Raw genomic sequence first — 18,888 nt, forward strand, 5'->3', positions numbered from 1 at the left:
CTGACCCCAAATAACACCAATAAGAATTGAAGGTGGTAGACTGTTTGCAAATCACACCAACTGATTGTCACAAATGGAATGCTGTCCTTAATAATTCAGCTTTAAAATTGGAAGATTTACAGATTACATAGAAGTAGCTTGGCATGGTCCGTGTAATCACATATGTATGAGATGATTCCATAGGTGTACAATTTGATCACCTACAGCAGGGATGGGGAATCCAGCCTGTTGCTCAATTTCATGCAGCCCACAGCAAGATTTCTAAAAAATGACAGGAACGCCTGCAGAATAGCATTTATCCTCGTTATGAATTTGCTTTGGATAAAGGTATCAGCCAAATAACTATAATAATATTTAACAATATAATATTCAAATTCAGCGATTGCATTAAAACAGCGGGTGAGTTGAATGTTTCTGTATTCTCTCTAAAAAACTCAATTAAGTTGATTTTTTGTGTGTGTGGTCCGTGACTGATTTTGTCTATGTGCGAATGGCCCATGATAAGAAAAAGGTTCCCTATCCCTGACCTAGCAAAACCTAGTAAATTTCTGAACTATTTCATTTGAAAATACAGGACATTTTGTTAATGAAAGACATGTTCACAGTCAGAATATTAAGCACAGTGTTGTACAAATCATGCTTGCCATACCATTATTTAAACGAATAACCATAGGTGTTAAACTAACATCCACTGGTTGAGCTGCAGGAAAGGAAAAGCATTCTGATCCAGTGTCATTCTCTTCAATAGGTAATTTCTTGTTGCCCGTAAAATCACTCTGAAGGTCACTTTGGTCATCAAAAGTGCTGCTGGAAGACGACACTTGAAAAGAGGCCACAGGAGGATTGGAGTTTGGTGAAGTTTTAGTTTGTGGTGGTCCCTTCAGCTCTGAGTTTAAAGGTTTTCTTGGATTTAGTTCATCATTAAACGAAATCCACTGGGTCCGTGAAGTAGGAATATGAGAAGGACCATTTAAGGCCTCTAAAATTGCCGCTACACTAAAACCTGAGCCAGGACTAGAATTCTTAGACTCACAGATTGGCTGGTGCTTCACTGTGGACTCATATTCTACACCCCATGGTGAAATAGGACTTGAGAAAGTTGAGTTCCCTTCATGCCATGTTATTTCAGCTAAAGGAAAAGGAAAAATTGAAAGCTTGGGAAATATGTGCATTAAAAAGGTGTGTAATATTAATTTAACCATATACATAATTATAATGAGGTGCTTTCACAACCTTTGTGACAAAGCAATCTAAAAGTGGGCTGCAGGGGGACAAAGTTCAGGCCTAAACAATTTATGGAAGGCTTATAAGTGGTACATTTTTTTTAAACTTTTACAAATACATAAATTCAATAAAATCAAAATATTAGTTGTAGCACATCGACAAGCTGGGCAAAGGTTTAGAGGCCAAGTTATTAATGTCAGTTATCCAATTTAAATGAATATAATGGTATTAAATGATTATTTCACACCTTTGGCAGTTAGCTAGCAGAAAAATTACACAGCAAAATGCATTCCTTTAAAAGTTCAAAATACTAATCATAACAAATGACAAGAAGAAATGGTGCAATAACTTGAGAATGATTTGAGAACTTGAGAATAGAGTGAAAGTCAATAAATTAAACAAAAATGAAAACCAGGGCTGTCCTTACCATGTCATTCTACTTCTAATATTCCAATATTACACTGACAGACCACTCTGAACTTATTTTGTTGAGATTGATTGAAGTGTCAGATTAGTTAAGTGCTATCAAGAGAAATAGAATCTCGCTATAGCAAAAATGTAGCACCGTGTACCACTTCTAGTTTTCCAATTATTTATTTGAATTTATAAGTCTTTCTAGAAAATCCAAGTAAAAATTATGATCAAGTACCTTCTGCACACTATAAAAATAAACAGTTTAGTAATGTGGGGGCTAAGTAAAAAGAGTATCTAAGTGTTGTACTTTTGACTACTCTTCCAAAGGTTCTGCAACATTTTTCTTAATTGCATCAATTAGCTTTTAGTTTCCCTCCAAAATGCTGCACAGTGGGTTCACTTTAAATGTAAAATGCCTCCCTCAAAAGATGACAATTCAAGATGTAAATTGCGGAGTCAACTCATCGAAAACTGTAAATGAGTCTGTGAAGAAATTGGAAGTCTTTTCGCTAATGCTAAAGGTTTATGTTTCCAAAGTCCCTTTGTCTATATTAATGAGCTGTGAAGCAGCAGAAGCATTATTTGGTAAATGCAGAACACAAGAAGAACTGGTTTGATACCTACTCAGCTGAGGTGACATCTATCATTGATGCAACAAACAATGCCTACATGATGCACAACATAAACCCAATAGTTAAAACACTGCAAACCTGAAAATAGCCAAGACAGCCGTGCAAAAGTCAAGGAGATACTGTGCAAATAAACACTGGATAAACTTATGTCAAGAAATCCAAACTGCCTGGGACAATGGCAGAGATGAAGGGGTCAAGAGGGTGCTTCATCCTACCATCACCAAAGTTGCTTCCCTGAAGTTGCAGATGGTGAAGTACTCACTGACAAAAGTAAACAGATGTGCCACTAGGCTGAACACTACTGTGAGCTGTACTCCTATGAGATTGACATCTTCCAATCCACGCTTAATGCTCTCCTGCAGTTTCCTATCATGGCTGATTTAGATGAAGAACCCTCATCACTCGAGCTTGAGAAGGCCATAGACTGCTTAGCACACAGAAAGACACCTGGCATAGATGGAATCCCAACCAAACTGCTCAAGCCCTGAAAGTCCCATCTATTGCCACACCTTTATGGCTTTCTCCTTCTTTGCTGGAAAGTAGGCTCTGTTCCACAGGAGATGCTTGATACAAAAATTATCACGCTATACAAAAAAGTGACAGAGGAGACTGCAACAACTACACGGGGCATCTTACTCCTTAGTGTCACAGGGAAGGCCTTTTCTAGGGTCATACTTTTAAAAAACTCCACCTACAGATCGAGTGTACCAAGAAGCACAGTGCGGTCTCTGTTCCAGCAGATTTACTGTGGACATGATCTTCTCCATAGGCCAGCTACAGGAGAAGTGGAGGGAATGAGTATACTCGTTGCTTTACTTTCAGGGATCCCACTAAGACATTCGACACTGTCAGCGTAGCAGGATTCTGAAAGAATGCGGGGGAAATTGGCTGTCCACTAAAGCTCCTCAGTCTCATCTGCTCCTTCCAAGGGAACATGCACTGCGCTGTACAGTTTGATGACTCAACTTCTGATAATTTCAGAGTGAAGAATGGAGTGAAACAGAGCCGTGTCCTAACCCTCACTCTGTTTGGCATCTTCTTCTCCATACACCTGACCGTTGCCTTCCTTGCAGATATAAAAAGAATCTACTTGCATACTCAGTCAGATGGCAAATTCTACAATCTATCAAGGCTGAAAGCAAAGACAAAAACACATTGCGGCCTGATCAGAGAACTCTACACTGATGATGCTGCACTAGTCATCAACACGGAGACTCAGCTACAAAGACTCATGGGCCTGAATTTTCCCCTCAGCGATTTGGGGGCTGGGCCCGCTCGTGACAGGCAAATGACGCGGGATGACATTGGGAGGAACCCCCGAAGTCATCTTGGTCCCTTTAAATTTTTAGGAAGGCGGGTGGACAGCAAAATCAGCTGTCCACCTGCCGACCTGTCAATGGCCAATTAAGGCCATTGACAGGCTCATTAAGATAATTAAAGACCTGCCCATCCAACCTTAAGGCTGGCGGGCAGGCCAGGAGGCCCAGCGAGCTTCTGATAATACATGAAACCTCATCCACTGGCAGGATGAGGTTTCATGTCCGTTTTTAAAAACTTTAATACATTTTATGTGATATTTATTAACATGTCCCATCTCGTGTGACATTGTCACATGAGGGGGACATGTTAATAATTTTTAAATTTTTCTACTTTTAAAGTTTTTTGGACTGTCAGTAATATCCCTGAGACAGGACTTTGCCTCAGGGAGCAGTGCGCTCTTTCGCACGCACGCGCGAAAGAGCGCACTTTGACAGTTGGGGAATCCCTCCCCCCCTGCACAGGAAGCGCACAGCGCTTCCCGTCGGGCAGGCCGCTGGGTGGGCCTTAATTGGGCCCCGTTTCGGTGGCGGGGGCCGGCTGTACGCCTGCCGCCGAGCTGGTGGGGCCCGCATGCCCACCAAAGGCAAAATAGTGCCCATGGTCTCTCTCTCCCATACTTGTAGCTTGTACTATAAGCGTCAAGAAAACCATGATCACACTAAATAACACCTTGCTGGAAGTGGTTAGCAAATTCTGCTACCTCGGATATACGGGTGCAGAAAATCTGTCCCTTGATGCAGAAATAGATACATGGAGAGGGAAAGCAGCAACAACCCTTGGCCGGCTCACAAAACGTGCATGGAATAACATCAAGCTGACTCTTAGGACGAAGCTGACTGTTTATATGGCCTGCGTTCTCAGCACCCTGTTGTATGAATGATTTACAGCTTTCAAAAGAAACTCAACAATTTCCATCTTTGCTGTCTGCAGCATATTATGGGTATATACTGGTAGGAGGATATCACAAATGTAGCAGTCCTCTCAAAGACAGAGCACCCTAGTTTGTTGACACTTATCAAACAGAGACAGCTTTGTTGACTCGGGCACATTTATAGGATGGAAGACAATCACATACCAAAGGGCTTTCTGTATGGTGAGGTATTCGGAGCCATACGATCAGTAAGACACCCAAAGCAAACATCGATTGTTGCACTTGAGAGTCACTAATTGATGGCAGAGGAAAATGGTGACACCTGCTGTGGCTGGCATGTACCACCATGATGTCCAATCATGGCAGCTTGGCAATAGACGCCAATACCGAAACAACAATCCATAATGTCACTTGGTAGCCTCATTTTCGGCACTTGTGGCAAAACCTGCCTCTCAAAGATTGGCCTCTTCAGCCATCAGCAAAGGAGTGCCATAAGAAGACATCCCATTTGAAAAGGTTTGTTTGCAGCGCGTACATTGTAGATGGAAGGATGGTGACGGCCTCCAGATAATATAATCAGCCAAGACATAGAATATAACAGCAGGGAGGTCATGCTAGAGCTATACAGAACACTAGCTAGGCCATAGCTAGAGTATTACATATAGTTCTAGTTACAGCATTACACACGCAGGGTGTGACTGCACGAGAGAGAGTACAGAGGAGATTTATGAGGATATTGCCAGGAATAGAGAATTTTAGATATGAAGAAAGACTGAAGAGCTGGAGTTGGTTTCTTTGGAACAAAGGAGGCTGAGGGGAGATTTAATTGAGGTCTATAAAAATTATGAGGGGCCCGGAGAGAGTGGATAGGAAGGACCTATTTCTCTTAGCAAAAAGATCAAGAACCAGGGTGCACAAATTTAAATTATTTGACAGACGAGTTAGAGGGGAATTGGGAGAAAGTTTTTCACCCAGAGGGTGGTGGGGGTCTGGAATACATTGCCTGAAAGGGTGGCAGAGACAAAAACCCTCATTGCATTTAAAAAGTACAGCAAAACTTCTGTTATCTAGCATGCTCCAGGAATGGCTGGTGCCAGTTAATCAAAAATGCCAGTTAACAGAGAGTTACCATGGCACGCTTTCATTTTGTTTAGCAAGTTATTGATGTATGTCTATCTATGTGCCCCACCCCTCTTGTGTGTGTGTATGTGTGGGTGAGATGAGGTAGTCAGGTGCCCCTTGTGTAAGGCATGACCTGTTATGGCCACCAGTGCTTCTGGGTTCCAACATTTTCTCCAAATCCACTTCTGGCTCCACAACACTGGGGCAGTAGGAACAGACCCTTTTAAGAGTTCCAAACTCTGGGCAGAGTGAGACTTAAAGGGATTTTGATCTGGCTTTGGGCTGGTGTGTTTATTTAATTTGATTCTGGCTCTATAGAGACTCCAGCAGAAGCTGAAGAAAGAAGGGCTCAAGGCAGGCCTGGCACAAATTCCAGTTAGCAGCAAATTCTGATTAGTACAGTGCAGGATAACAGAAATTTTCCTGTACTTGGATAAGCACTTGGAAGTGCTGTTGCCTGCAGAGCTACAGACCAAGACCTGGAATGTGGAATTAGCTCTGATAGGTAATTTTTGGTTGGCAATGGCACAATGGGCTGAATACCCTCCATCTGCGCCATAATTTTTCTATATTTCTATATGTTGTGCAGCTCTACGTCAAATAATAGATTTATAAATAGGGTCTACTGCAGATAAAAGTTTCCTTCAAAGCATTTAGCAACCTAGTAATAGCAATTGAGTTATATTAATAGTATGTTGATAAAACTGAAACATTAACAGAAAGAATTAAACTATTGTGTGTTCTTCAATTATCAGTTTAGCTGAAACAATGCAGAGACGTGAAGTGTCAAATATTCTTGTCAAGGTTGTCTAACAAAATGTCATGCCTGTTTTATTTAAATGTATTGTACAGCCCTGGAATTCATGAAACATCATGATACAAGTTTCCATGTCATGTATATGTAAAACTAAATTGGCTTTTCAAAAAAACTGAGAAATAAGCTATTTTCTTTCCAAGATACAATTAGCACATAGCATGCACATTACGCATGCCAATCAGCAAGGTGGTATTACTTCACAATTAGTCACATAATCTTTAATATTAAATACAGCAGCTTTCGAGTAGTCTCAATGTATGATTAATTTGGAAATCTTAATTTGAGATTACTCAGGTACTTCTAACTGAAAACACCTCAACAAGCTACCTGAAAAAATTCCGAAGCTATAGAGCTTAGAGTGAGGTTTATTGTAGTTCTGTTGCCTCAAGAATAGCCAGGTTACTGGTTTCCAATTTCCTTTTATAACACCACTTTGCTGGATAATGCATCACAAAAACACACGTTCAATAGTTCAGTTTTTCAATACACTGTCATTTTATTTACCTGAAGCAAGCACCGTGTGTACCTCAGAAGTATTACTGACTGGAAGGAAAGGAAAAGCTAGGAACATGGTTAAAAAAAACAAGAAGGAAGACGAAAGCAAAAGTAATTAATGAAATATACTACAGGTACTAGCATGGTTAATTTTAAAATCCAGTCCTAAAGCAAGTTTTAAATTTTTAATATGTAGGGCATTATCCCCATTTCTCATCACAAACTGCCCTGTTCTTAACAATTAGACTAGACAAAAGATTGATTGAGGTATACCATGTTCAAATAAGCACCCTTCATCCATAGAACCAGAGGTTTACAGCACAGGAGGTAGTCATTCAGTTCAATGTGTTTCTTATTTGTTAGACCAATCCAAAATTAATCCAACCACTTTGTTCTTTCTCTGCTTCAAAAAATTAGATAAATATTTGAAGCAGAGGAAGAACAAAGTGGTTGGATTAATTTTGGATTGCTCTAATTTTCCATTAAGAGATGCAAAGGTTTCTGCGCTAACCACTCCCTGTGGCATGACATTCCATGTTCAAACAACTTGGTGTAAATGGTGTTTCCCCAACCCTTCTCTTTGCAAAGGATGTTGCTTTTAAATGGATGAACCCTAGCCCTGCCTCTCCAGAGGTAGGTGCTTTTCTCTATTCATGGTGTCAAAATTCTTCATATCTTTAAAAGTCACTATTAAATCTTCTTGTAGCCTTCTCTGATCTAATGAAAATAATACCAATATCTTAAGCTTCTGCTCATAACTATAGTTTTCCCATCATAGGTACACCCAAGTATCTTTACAACCTGTGGCGTTGATGCCCTTTTTATAGTGGAGCTTATAAAACTCTACACAATAGTCTGTGGCCTAACCGATGTTTGGTATAAATTATTTCTTTACACCTGTATCACTCCTATTTATAGGCCATTTTTATTGCTTTATTTATCTGCACTTTCACTTTAAGGGAATTATAACCCAAAATTTCCTGAAAACCTGTACTTGTGTACACCAGTAGTATAGTGCAGAACCTGTATGAAGTTATGGCAAAAATAATTTACCCTATTTTTACATCACATGAAAATTTCCTGGGCCATTTCCACTGCTCTATTGAAACTCCTGCAGAAATTGTTAAAAGTGAATTATAACAGTCCCTCCCCAACTCAATACAACAGGAATTTCCTAGTTTTATTGCTGTTTGTAAACACGCTGATAAATAATTGTGCAGGAGAGCCCTTGTAACCAGCTGACAAGTTTGTAACACTAAAATAAAACCAGCGTAGAATTTAACTTTCTCAAATAAAAGCAAAAATAATCTTAAATTAATTCAGAAGATAAATGCCATTCTGGCATTTTTCTGACAGTGTACCCTGATCTGTCTCGAGGTACTATTCAAAGATCAATCTAGCAATCATTTTGTTTAAAACGTTGCAAAACTGTTCTCTTAGGCACCGAAACAAGTTCAATGTCCCCCTTCAGCTTTGTGGCATTGGGGAAACACAGTTTACAAACAAATTGAAGAGCAGCTGATATTTGACTCAGTTGCTGCATGGCTGATGTTCAATGGTTCTTCAGAAGCATCCCCAACACAGCATGCTTTAAGTGGTATTGCTTGAAAGAAGACATACCAGGATGATCATCAGTTTACGAACCCCGATTCATCCATCCAGCAAGCTGCCACTGCTGTGACTACTTGGCAACTGTGGGGTAAAGTTTTCGCAGGTGCAGGTCAGCAGAAAGCCAGGTGCAGAACATACGAACAAGAAACAGCAGGCCATTCGGACCCTCAAGCCTGCTTTGCCATTTAATAAGGTCATGGCTGATCTGATAGTAACCTGAAATCTGCATCCCGCCTACCCCTGGTAACTATCACCCCAAGAAAATATCTGCCTCCGCCTTAAAAATATTCAAAGACTCTGCTTCTACTGCCTTTTCTGGAAGTGAGTTCCAAAGACTTTCAACCCTCAGAGAAAAATTTTTGCCTCATCTCCATTTAAATGGGTGACCCCTTATTTTTAAACAGTGACCTCTAGTTCTAGATTCTCCCACAAGAGGAAACATCCTCACCACATCCATCCTGTCAAGTCCCCTCAGGATCTTATATGCTTCAATCAAGTCACCTCTTACTCTCCTAAACTCCACTAAATACAAGCCTAGCCTGCCCAACCTTTCTTCATAAGACAACCCACCCATTCCAGGTATTGACAATAAATACTGGCCTAGCCAGCGATGCCCACATCCCATGAACGAATACAGAAAAAATTAGTTTGACAAACCTTCTCTGAACTGGCATAAGGACAGCAATTGTTAGAAAGAGCCATAGGAGTCATAGAGGTCTACAGCACAGAAAAAGGCCCTTCGGCCCATCGAGCCTGTCAAACAAGTACCTAACTATTCTAATCCCATTTTCCAGCACTAGACCCATAGCCTTGTATGCCATGGTATCGCAAGTGCACATCCAAATACTTCTTAAATGTTATGAGGGTTTCTGCCTCTATCACACTTTCAGGCAGTGAGTTCTAGATTCCCACCACCCACTGGGTGAAAAAATTCTTCCTCACATCCCCTCTAAACTTCCTGCCCTTTGCATTAAATCTATGCCCCTTGGCTATTGATCCCTCCACCAAAGGGAAAAGTTCCTTCCTGTCTACCCTATCAATGCCCCCCAGAATTTTATACATCTCAATCATGTCCCCCCTCAATCTCCTCTGCTCCAGGGAAAATAACCCCAGTCTATCCAAACTCTCCTCATATCTAAAACTCTCCAGCCCAGGCAACATCCTGGTAAATCTCCTCTGCACTCTCTCTAGTGCAATCACATCCTTCCTATAATGCGGATTCCAGAACTGCACGCAATACTCTAGCTGTGGCCTAACCAGCGTTTTATACAGTTCCAGCATAACCTCCCTGCTCTTATATTCTATGCCTCGGCTAATAAAGCAAGTATCCCATATGCCTTCTTAACCATCTTATCTACCTGTCCTGTTATCTTAAGGGACCGGTGGACATGTACACCAAGGTCCCTCTGATCCTCGGTACTTCCCAGGATCCTACCATTCATCGTGTATTCCCGTGCCTTGTTTGTCCTGCCCAAGTGCATCACCTCACACTTCTCCGGATTAAATTCCATTTGCCACTGATCAGCCCATCTGACCAGCCCGTCTATATCCTCCTGTAATCTAAGGCCATCCTCCTCACTATTTACCACCGCACCAATTTTCGTGTCAACCGCGAACTTACTGATCAATCCTCCTACATTCAAGTCTAAATCATTTATATATACCACAAACAGCAAGGGACCCAACACCGATCCCTGTGGAACCCCACTGGATACAGGCATCCAGTCACAAAAACACCCCTCAACCATCACCCTCTGCTTCCTGCCACTCAGCCAATTCTGGATCCAATTTGCCAAATTGCCTTGGATCCCATAGGCTCTTACCTTCATTATCAGTCTCCCATGTGGGACCTTATCAAAAGCCTTGCTGAAGTCCAAGTAGACTACGTCAAATACATTGCCCTCATCTATACACCTGGTCACCTCTTTGAAAAATTCAATAAAGTTGGTCAGACATGACCTCCCCTTAACAAAACCATGCTGACTGTCCTTGATTAATCCCTGCCTCTCCAAGTGTAAATTCTGTCCCTCAGAATTGCTTCCAATAGTTTCCCCACCATTGAGGTTAGACTGGCCTGTAGTTCCCTGGTTTATCCCTTCCTCTCTTCTTGAACAACGGTTCACATTGGCTATCCTCCAGTCCTCTGGCACCTCTCCTGTGCCCAGAGAGGTATTGAAAATTATTGCCAGCGTCCTTGGCTCACTCAACAGCCTGGGATACATTTCATCCGGGCCTGGAGATTTATCTACTTTTAAGCCTGCCAGACCACTTAGAACCTCCTCCCTTTCTATGCTAATTTATTTAATTATATCACAGTCCTTCTGCCTGATTTCCATATCCACGTTGTCCCTCTCACTTGTGAACACCAACACAAAGTATTCATTTAGAACCCTACTTACGTCTTCTGGCTCCACACATAAATTACCACTATGGTCCTTAATGGGTGCTACTCTTTCCCTAGTTGTCCTCTTACTCTTAATGTACTTGTAAAATAACTTTGAATTTTCCTTTATTTTACCTGCCAATGTTTTTCATGCTCCCTTTTTGCTCTCCTAATTTCCTTTTTAAGATCCCCTCTACACATCTGTACTCCACTACGGCTTCCACTGTTTTGAGTCCTCGGTACCTGCCATAAGCCTCCCTTTGGCTCTTTATCCAATCCTGTATATCCCTCGACATCCAGGGTACCCTGGATTTTTTGGTCCCACCCTTTGTCTTTACTGGAATATGTTGGCCCTGTACTCTCTCTATTTCCTTTGTGAATGAGTCCCACTGCTCTGATGCAGATTTACCTAAAAGTAGTTGCTCCCAGTCCACTCTAGCCAAATCATATCTTATCTTAATAAAATTGGCCTTCCCCCAATTTAGAACTCTGATTTCTGGCTCATCCTTGTCCTTTTCCATATCAATCTTGAATCTAATGGAGTTATGATCACTATCTGCAAAATGCTCCCCCACTGATGCCTCTACCACTTGCCCAGCTTCATTCCCTAAAATTAAGTCCAAGACCGCCCCCTCCCTTGTACGGCCTTCTACGTATTGGCTTAAAAAGCTCTCCTGGCTGCATTTTAAGGATTTCGCTCCCTCTAAACCTATCATACTATGACTAACCCAGTTAATGTTGGGGAAGTTGAAACCCCCCACTATTATTACCCTATTATTTTTACACTTCTCTGAAATTTGCCTACATATCTGCTCTTCTATTTCTCTCTGACTGTTTGGGGGCCTGTAGTACACTCCCAGCAATGTGATTGCTCCTTTTTTGTTTTTCAGTTCTACCTATGTGGCTTCATTTGAGGAGCCTTCTAAGATGTCATCCCTTCTTACTGTTGTAATTGATTCCTTGATCAATATTGCGTTACCCCCTCCACTTTTACTTCCTCCCTGTCTCGCCTGAAGACCCTATATCCTGGAATATTGAGCTGCCAATCCTGCCCCTCTCTCAACCATGTCTCTGTGACAGCAATGACATCATACTTCCATGTGTTAATTTGTGCTCTCAACTCATCTGCCTTATTCGTCAGACTCATTGCATTACCATCCAACCTTGTCAAACTCCCTTGTGCCTTAACTGACCTATAATTTCTAAGCCTTCCAGACTCCCTTGCTCTCTCTTCTAATTTTGGCTGTGCGTCTCCCCCTGCTGAACCTCCTCGCAGGATTCCATCCCCCTGCCAAGTTAGTTTAAACCCTCCCCAACAGCACTAGCAAACCTCCCCGCAAGGATGTTGGTCCCATTCTAGCTCAGATGCAACCCGTCCGCCTTGTACAGGTCCCACTGCCCCCAGAAATGGTCCCAATGTCCCAGAAATCTAAAGCCCTCCTTCCTGCACCATCTCTCCACTCATACATTCATCTGGACTAATCTCCTATTTCTATACTCACTCATGCGTGGCACCAGAAGTAATCAAGAGATTGCTGCCTTTGAGGTCCTGTTTTTTAATCTGTTTCCTAGCTCCCTAAATTCTGCTCGCAGGACCTCATCCCTCTTTCTACTTATGTTATTGGTACCAGTATGTACCACGATCCCTCTGTCTGTTTGCCCTCCCCCTTTAGAATGCCCTGCAGTCGTTCAGTGACCCTGGCACCAGGGAGGCAACATACCATCCTGGAGTCACGTCTACAGCTGCTGAAACGCCTGTCTGTTCCCCATACTATCGAGTCTCCTACCACTATTGCTCTTCCCCTCTTTTTCCTCCCACCCTGTGCAGCTGAGCCACTCTCAGTGTCATGAGCATGGCTGCACTCCCCAGAGGAACCATCGCTCTCACTGTTTTCCAACACAGAAAAACGGTTCTCAAGCGAGATGTACCCTGGGGATTTCCTGACCACCTGACTGACACCTTTCTTCTGACTGATGGCCACCCATTCCCTCTCTGGACTGGTACAACTGGCGATGTTGCTAGTCAGTTGCACCTTCAGCCTAGCTCCACCTCCTTCCATTTATTTTACAACATGGACTAATAGTGATGGTGACATGGGAGAGGGGCACCACATGATGCAACATTGTCTCCACTTTAGCAACCATTGAATAAAATGGAATGCTGAATTTCTTCATTACTGCATGTATCAAGAAATGCCTGAAGGCACTGGATACTGAAAAAGCTATGGGCCCTAACAATATTCCAGCAATAGTACTCTAGTGCTCCAGAACTTGCCGTGCCCCTAGCCATGCTGTTCCAGTACAGCTACAACATTGGCATCTACCTGGCTATGTGTAAAATTGCCCAGGTATGTCCTGTACACAAAAAGCAGGACAAATCCAACCCAGCCAATTACCGCTCAATCAGTCTACTCTCGATCATCAGTAAAGTAATGGAAGAGGTCATCAACAGTGCTATCAAATGGCACTTGCTTAGCAGTAACCTGCTCACTGAAGCCCAGTTTGGGTTCCGCCAGGGCCACTCAGCTCCCAACCTCATTACAGCCTTGGTTCAAACATGGACAAAAGAGCAGAACTCCCGAGGTGAGGTGAGAGTGACTGCCCTTGACATCAAGGCAGCATTTGACCGAGTGTGTCATCAAGACGCCCTGGCAAAACTGCAGTCAATTGGAATCAGGGGAAAACCTCTCCACTGGTTGGAGTTCTACCTAGCACAAAGGAAGGTGGTTGTGATTGTTGGAGGTCAGTCATATCAGCTCCAGGACATCACTGCAGGAGTTCCTCAAGGTAGTGTCCTCGGACCAACCATTTTCAGCTGCTTCATCGATGACCTTCCCTCCATCATAAGGTCAGAAGTGGGGATGTTTGCTGATGATTGCACAATATTAGGCACCATTCGTGAAACCTCAGATACTGAAGCAGTCCATGTCCAAATGCACCAAGACCTAGGCAATATCCAGGATTGGGCTGACAAGTGGCAAGTTACATGTGCCACACAAGTGTCAGGCAATGATCATCTCCAACAAGAGAGAATACAACCATTGCCCCTTGATGTTCAATGGCATTACCATCACTGAATCCCCCGCTATCAACTTCCTGAGGGGGTTACCATTGACCAGAAACTGAACTGGACTAGCCATCTAAATACTGTGGCTACAAAAGCAGGTCAGAGGCTAGGGATCATGTGATGAGTAACTCACCTCTTGACTTCCCAAAGCCCATCCACCATCTACAAGGCACAAGTCAGGACTATGATGGAATACTCCCCAATTGCATGGATGAGTGCAGCTCCCACAACACTCAAGAAGCTTGGCACTGTCCAGGACAAAGCAGCCCACTTGATTGGCACCAGATCCACACTCACTCCTTCTACCACCGACACATAGTAGCAGCAGTATGTACCACCTACAAGATGCACTGCAGGAATTCACCAAGGCTTCTTTGACAGCACCTTCCAAACCCACGACCACTGCCATCTAGAAGGACAAGACAGCAGACACATGGTAACACCACTTGGAAATTCCTCTTCAAGTCACTCACCATCCTGAATTGCAAATATATCACCATTCCTTCACTGTCACTGGGTCAAAATCCTGGAATTCCCTTCCTAATAGCACTGTGGGTGTACCTACGCCACATGGACTGCAGCGGTTCAAGAAGGCAGCTCACCACCACCTTCTCAAGGGCAACTAGGAATGGGCAATAAATGCTGGCCCAGCAAGCGAAGCCCACATCCTGTGAATGAATAGAAAAAAATGTACTTTGGATTCCCTATCCCTTTCTATCCATCACTGCTTAATCCCCGTCCCTTCAGCCTTGGCAAGACTGGTAGTGGGTTGACATGACTTTTGAACCTTCTTAAACGTTGTCAGAACTCATGTCACTTTACTGGGACCCTTTTAGTTGCAACCTTATAACATTCACTTACACATATTTTCCACTCCTATAATTACGTCTCCAGTTTGGGTCTCCATATCTAAGGGTATACTTGCATAAGGGGTCGTACAGTGGGGGTTTACTAGATACGTTTCAGGGATGAGAGCGTTGTCTTATGGTGAGAAGTTGAATAAATTAGGTCTATAATCTCTGGAGTTTACACGAAAGACAAGAGGTCTCACTGAAACAGACAAGATTCCGAAGACGCTTGACAGGGTAGACTCTGAGAGGTTGAACCCCCAGCTGCAGAATCTAGAATATAGGGCACATTCTCAGAAGGAATGAGATGAGGAAAAATTTCTTCACTTAAAAGGGTTGTAAATCTTTCGAATTGTCTACCCGAGAGGGTTGGGAGTTCTCCATATGATTCTATCATTCAGTATATTTAAGCCTGAGCTAGACAGGTTCTTGGTCTCTCAGGGAATCAAGGGAGTAGGCAGAAAAGTTTAACTGAGGCAGATGATCAACCAGTAACATACTGAATAGAGGAGCAGGGTCGAGGAGCCTACTCCTTTTTTGTATGTTACGTTCGTACATCTGCACATCTCTGCACATGGATCTATGAATAATTATACTAGTTGATCAACAAAATTTGATTACCATTAGTACACCATCATTTTCTTAACGTTAGCATCAGTTCATAATCATATGGAACTGATTTACATCAATAGATGAAAATTGTCCCATTTTTCTAATACAGTGGTTTTAAATTTACTATATATTTATTTAAATTGGTATTCTCTTGACACCCAACTCTACCTTCTTCTCTTTAGACTTTCCTCAAAACACCTCCACTCATTTGGATCATTCTTGTTGCTGTTCTCTGCATTCTCCCCGATGCTTGCATGACTTTTTTGTAGCACAGTTACCAAGCCTACATTTATACTCCAGATATGGTATGACCAATGCATTGTAAAGCTTTAGCACAAAGGTTATAGATTGGCTCTCCATTAGTTTTATATTACAATGTTCATAACTGCTTCTTTGCATTGTCGGGACATTGATAATGACCTGTCGCTTCTGATTCCCTAATTTTCTAAGTCTCCCAGTTGTTCAATCTGTTTCATATTTACGTTGTCCACTTTACTCCCAATATTTAATTCTTTGCATTTATTAGTGATAAATTCAATCTGCCTTTTGTCTGCCCAATAGGAATCAATCTAGTGTGCCTTCTCTAAACTGCCTCCAATGCAAACATATCCCTCCTTAAACAATATTCTATTTGTCGCCTTAATTACTTTCTGTATCCTCGAGCCAACTTTTTGCGATTCATGTACGAGGATACCTAGATCCCTCTGTATCACAGTAATCTATAGCCTCTCTCCATTTAAATAGTATACTCCATTTCTATTCTTCCCACCAAAGTGGATAACCTCATTGTTACGGACATGAAGAAGGGGTGTCATAGAGATCTACAGCACAGAAAAAGGCCCTTTGGCCCATCGAGTCTGCGCTGTCAAACAAATACCTAACTATTCTAATCCCATTTTCCAGCACTAGGCCCATAGCCTTGTATGCCATGGCATCGCAAGTGCACAACCAAATACTTCTTAAATGTTATGAGGGTTTCTGCCTCTACCATCCTTTCAGGCAGTGAGTTCCAGATTCCCACCACCCTCTGGGTGAAAAAATTCTTCCTCACATCCCCTCTAAACCTCCTGCCCCTTACCTTAAATCTAAATTGAATTGAAGTATTATTACTGTTCCTCTCTTCTGCCTGTGACAGCGGTAGTTTTAACTTCTAATTTAATTTGTTTCCATTAGTATCCTTTCCCTTATTTAAATGGGTCATGGTCTGTTTCCCAAACCCCTGTTTATGAGGTCCAATATTAAAAATAACCACACACCAAATTCTTTAAGATGAAACAAAACGAGGATTTATTAACACATTCAAAACCCAAGGAATGGATCACAACACACATTCACACCCACGAGCATACAAAGGCAGAGAAAGAAAGGGAAAGAAGTCACAAATTGTGAGTTACTTAAAAAAAATCAAAAGGTATTGGCATCAATTCACATGAGTAGATCCAGTAAGTCAATGTCCAATGAAGGTTCTTTTAGGTGGCTTGGTCTGGCAGAATTCCTGGTCTTTGTCCTAGGAACTTGGTTGAGGCAGTTGAAGATGCAGCAAAGTATTCTTGTATTCTGGAAATTAGTTCACTTTGTAGGCGAAAAACAGCATTCTTTCTCGAGATTAGACTTTGAGAGAGATGGAGGTCAGAGGCAGGCTGCTAGCCTGGAGTCCTGTTTCTTCTCTTCTGAGGTTAAACAGCAACTGAAGGCACAGTCCAAAGCTGTGCAATTAAAGCAATTCCAACAACTCAAGTCTTGGTCTTGTGGCCGGGTGCTTTCGGGTCGAGCCATTCACCTAACAATGTACTTTGAGGACCCTCGTTAAAACCCATTGTATTTTGAACAGATAACTATGAAACGATTAGCGCAACATTGGAGATGAGGGATCACAATAGTTCTGCCTTTGTCCTGAGTTAGCTGGTGCAGACATCTCATGTACTAGTTCCTTGTGTTGGCTTGGCTGGAATGTTCATACAATGCAAGGAGTGTCATGTTCCAGGAGGTTGATGGATTAGTCTTTGCCCATTTTTAAAAACAGAATTTAAACAAGGGAATATGGAAGAGAAACAAATTTATCTCAGCATGACACTCACATTTTTCCACATTATACGCCAACTGGCAAATTTTTGTTCCCTCACTTAAACTACCAGTATCCCTTTTCAGATTCTTTGTGCCTTCATCACAAATTGCTTTCCCATTTATCTTTGTATCGTCAGCAGATTTGGCTGTAATACACTTGGTCCCTTCATCCGAGTTGTTAATATAGATTGTAAATAGTTGAAGCTCAGCACTGTTCCCTATGTCACCCCTCAAGCCTGGAGCTTGCCAAACTGAAAATGACACATCCCAGCTCTCTGTCTCTTGTTAGTTAGCCAATCCTCTTCAGAGCCACAATTTCTTCAAATCCGAGTTTTCCATCTCTGGAACCAGGCAAGCATCATGGCAAAAGCCTACATCTGTAATAGTCTGGGCATCTGTTTCACAGCTCCTATACAATCACCTTCCACATTACTCCAGTATTTTCACTAGTCCAGATTTTGCAGTGGTCACGATGGCAAAACTGTCAGCTTTCACTGTCATAATTCTGCTCAAACTGACAGCAACTTTTGGCGTCCGCACATAGGCAGAATAACGCAGGAGTCCAGAAGTTGCTGTCAATTATTCCATGCTTCTCAAAAGGGTGCACTCGAGGCACTGCCAGACTACAATCAATGGGAGATATATTAATCAATGTGAAATTGCACACTTATGCTGTTAGTCTCACTGCAGAAACTCTTGAAAAGATTACACTTTGTTAAATGAGGTGTAACTGAGCTTTTAACAGTGTATTAATTTCATAACTACTGCTAAACACTTTCACTAGCCCTGAAAAGCTAATTTTATATTTGTGGAATGTAAAATTTCTCCATTATGATAAAGAAATCCATTTATTTTTAAAATAATTTTCTTAAAAGTTTATCTTCATTTTAACTTAATCCAATCATAATAATTAATTTCACTACCTGAAAATATTCTTCACTTTTAGTTAAATTAAGTGCTGTTAACTTCGTGGCTTGCTATGTGTGATTGGCTGTTTTACCTGCTTGCTGACATCACTGCTGCCGCCCACCAAGAGATCCACTTGACTTGGTACCAGGTTTAAACTGACGTTGGGAAAGGGGAAGTTCACACTACAGAAATCGCTAGATCTATGTGGGCAGCTTTCTTCAAGGTCAGCGGCAAACACCATTATTTCGATGCTAACACAAGATCTAGCCCTATGTTCAAGGCTCTTGGCATGTTCAAGTAGAACCTATTGTTCTTAAGTCTTGCTTCAAATTTCACACACTGTTGGCAGACAGCCTTCAAGTCATTGATATCAAAATGCTGAACTAGCCTTGCACTTGGATAATATTAATGCACTCAAAAAGTACCTTTGCCTGACTCCCAAAGCATAGCAACTTGCCTCTTTTGATCATAGGCGACCTAAAGCGCAAGCTTTAAGTGC

At 42.0% G+C, this 18,888-nt stretch overlaps 1 protein-coding gene across 3 annotated transcripts in view; it reads right to left on the minus strand.

Annotated features, from left to right (window-relative positions):
- The window catches only part of fcho2 (FCH and mu domain containing endocytic adaptor 2), a 262,256-nt gene that overhangs the window by 58,536 nt on the left and 184,832 nt on the right, over positions 1 to 18,888 (minus strand). For 2 of the 3 annotated variants that reach the window (XM_078564079.1, XM_078564071.1), the window contains 2 exons: positions 6,905 to 6,961; positions 650 to 1,129 (listed from right to left, as the gene is read on the minus strand). In XM_078564079.1, coding sequence (XP_078420205.1) covers positions 650 to 1,129; positions 6,905 to 6,961 — 537 coding nt within the window. The remainder of the gene's footprint in view (positions 1 to 649; positions 1,130 to 6,904; positions 6,962 to 18,888) is intronic. The other variant, XM_078564063.1, reaches the window with a different exon arrangement.

The sequence above is a fragment of the Cetorhinus maximus genome, chromosome 2, assembly GCF_964194155.1.
Source record: "Cetorhinus maximus chromosome 2, sCetMax3.hap1.1, whole genome shotgun sequence".
NCBI lineage: Eukaryota > Metazoa > Chordata > Chondrichthyes > Lamniformes > Cetorhinidae > Cetorhinus > Cetorhinus maximus.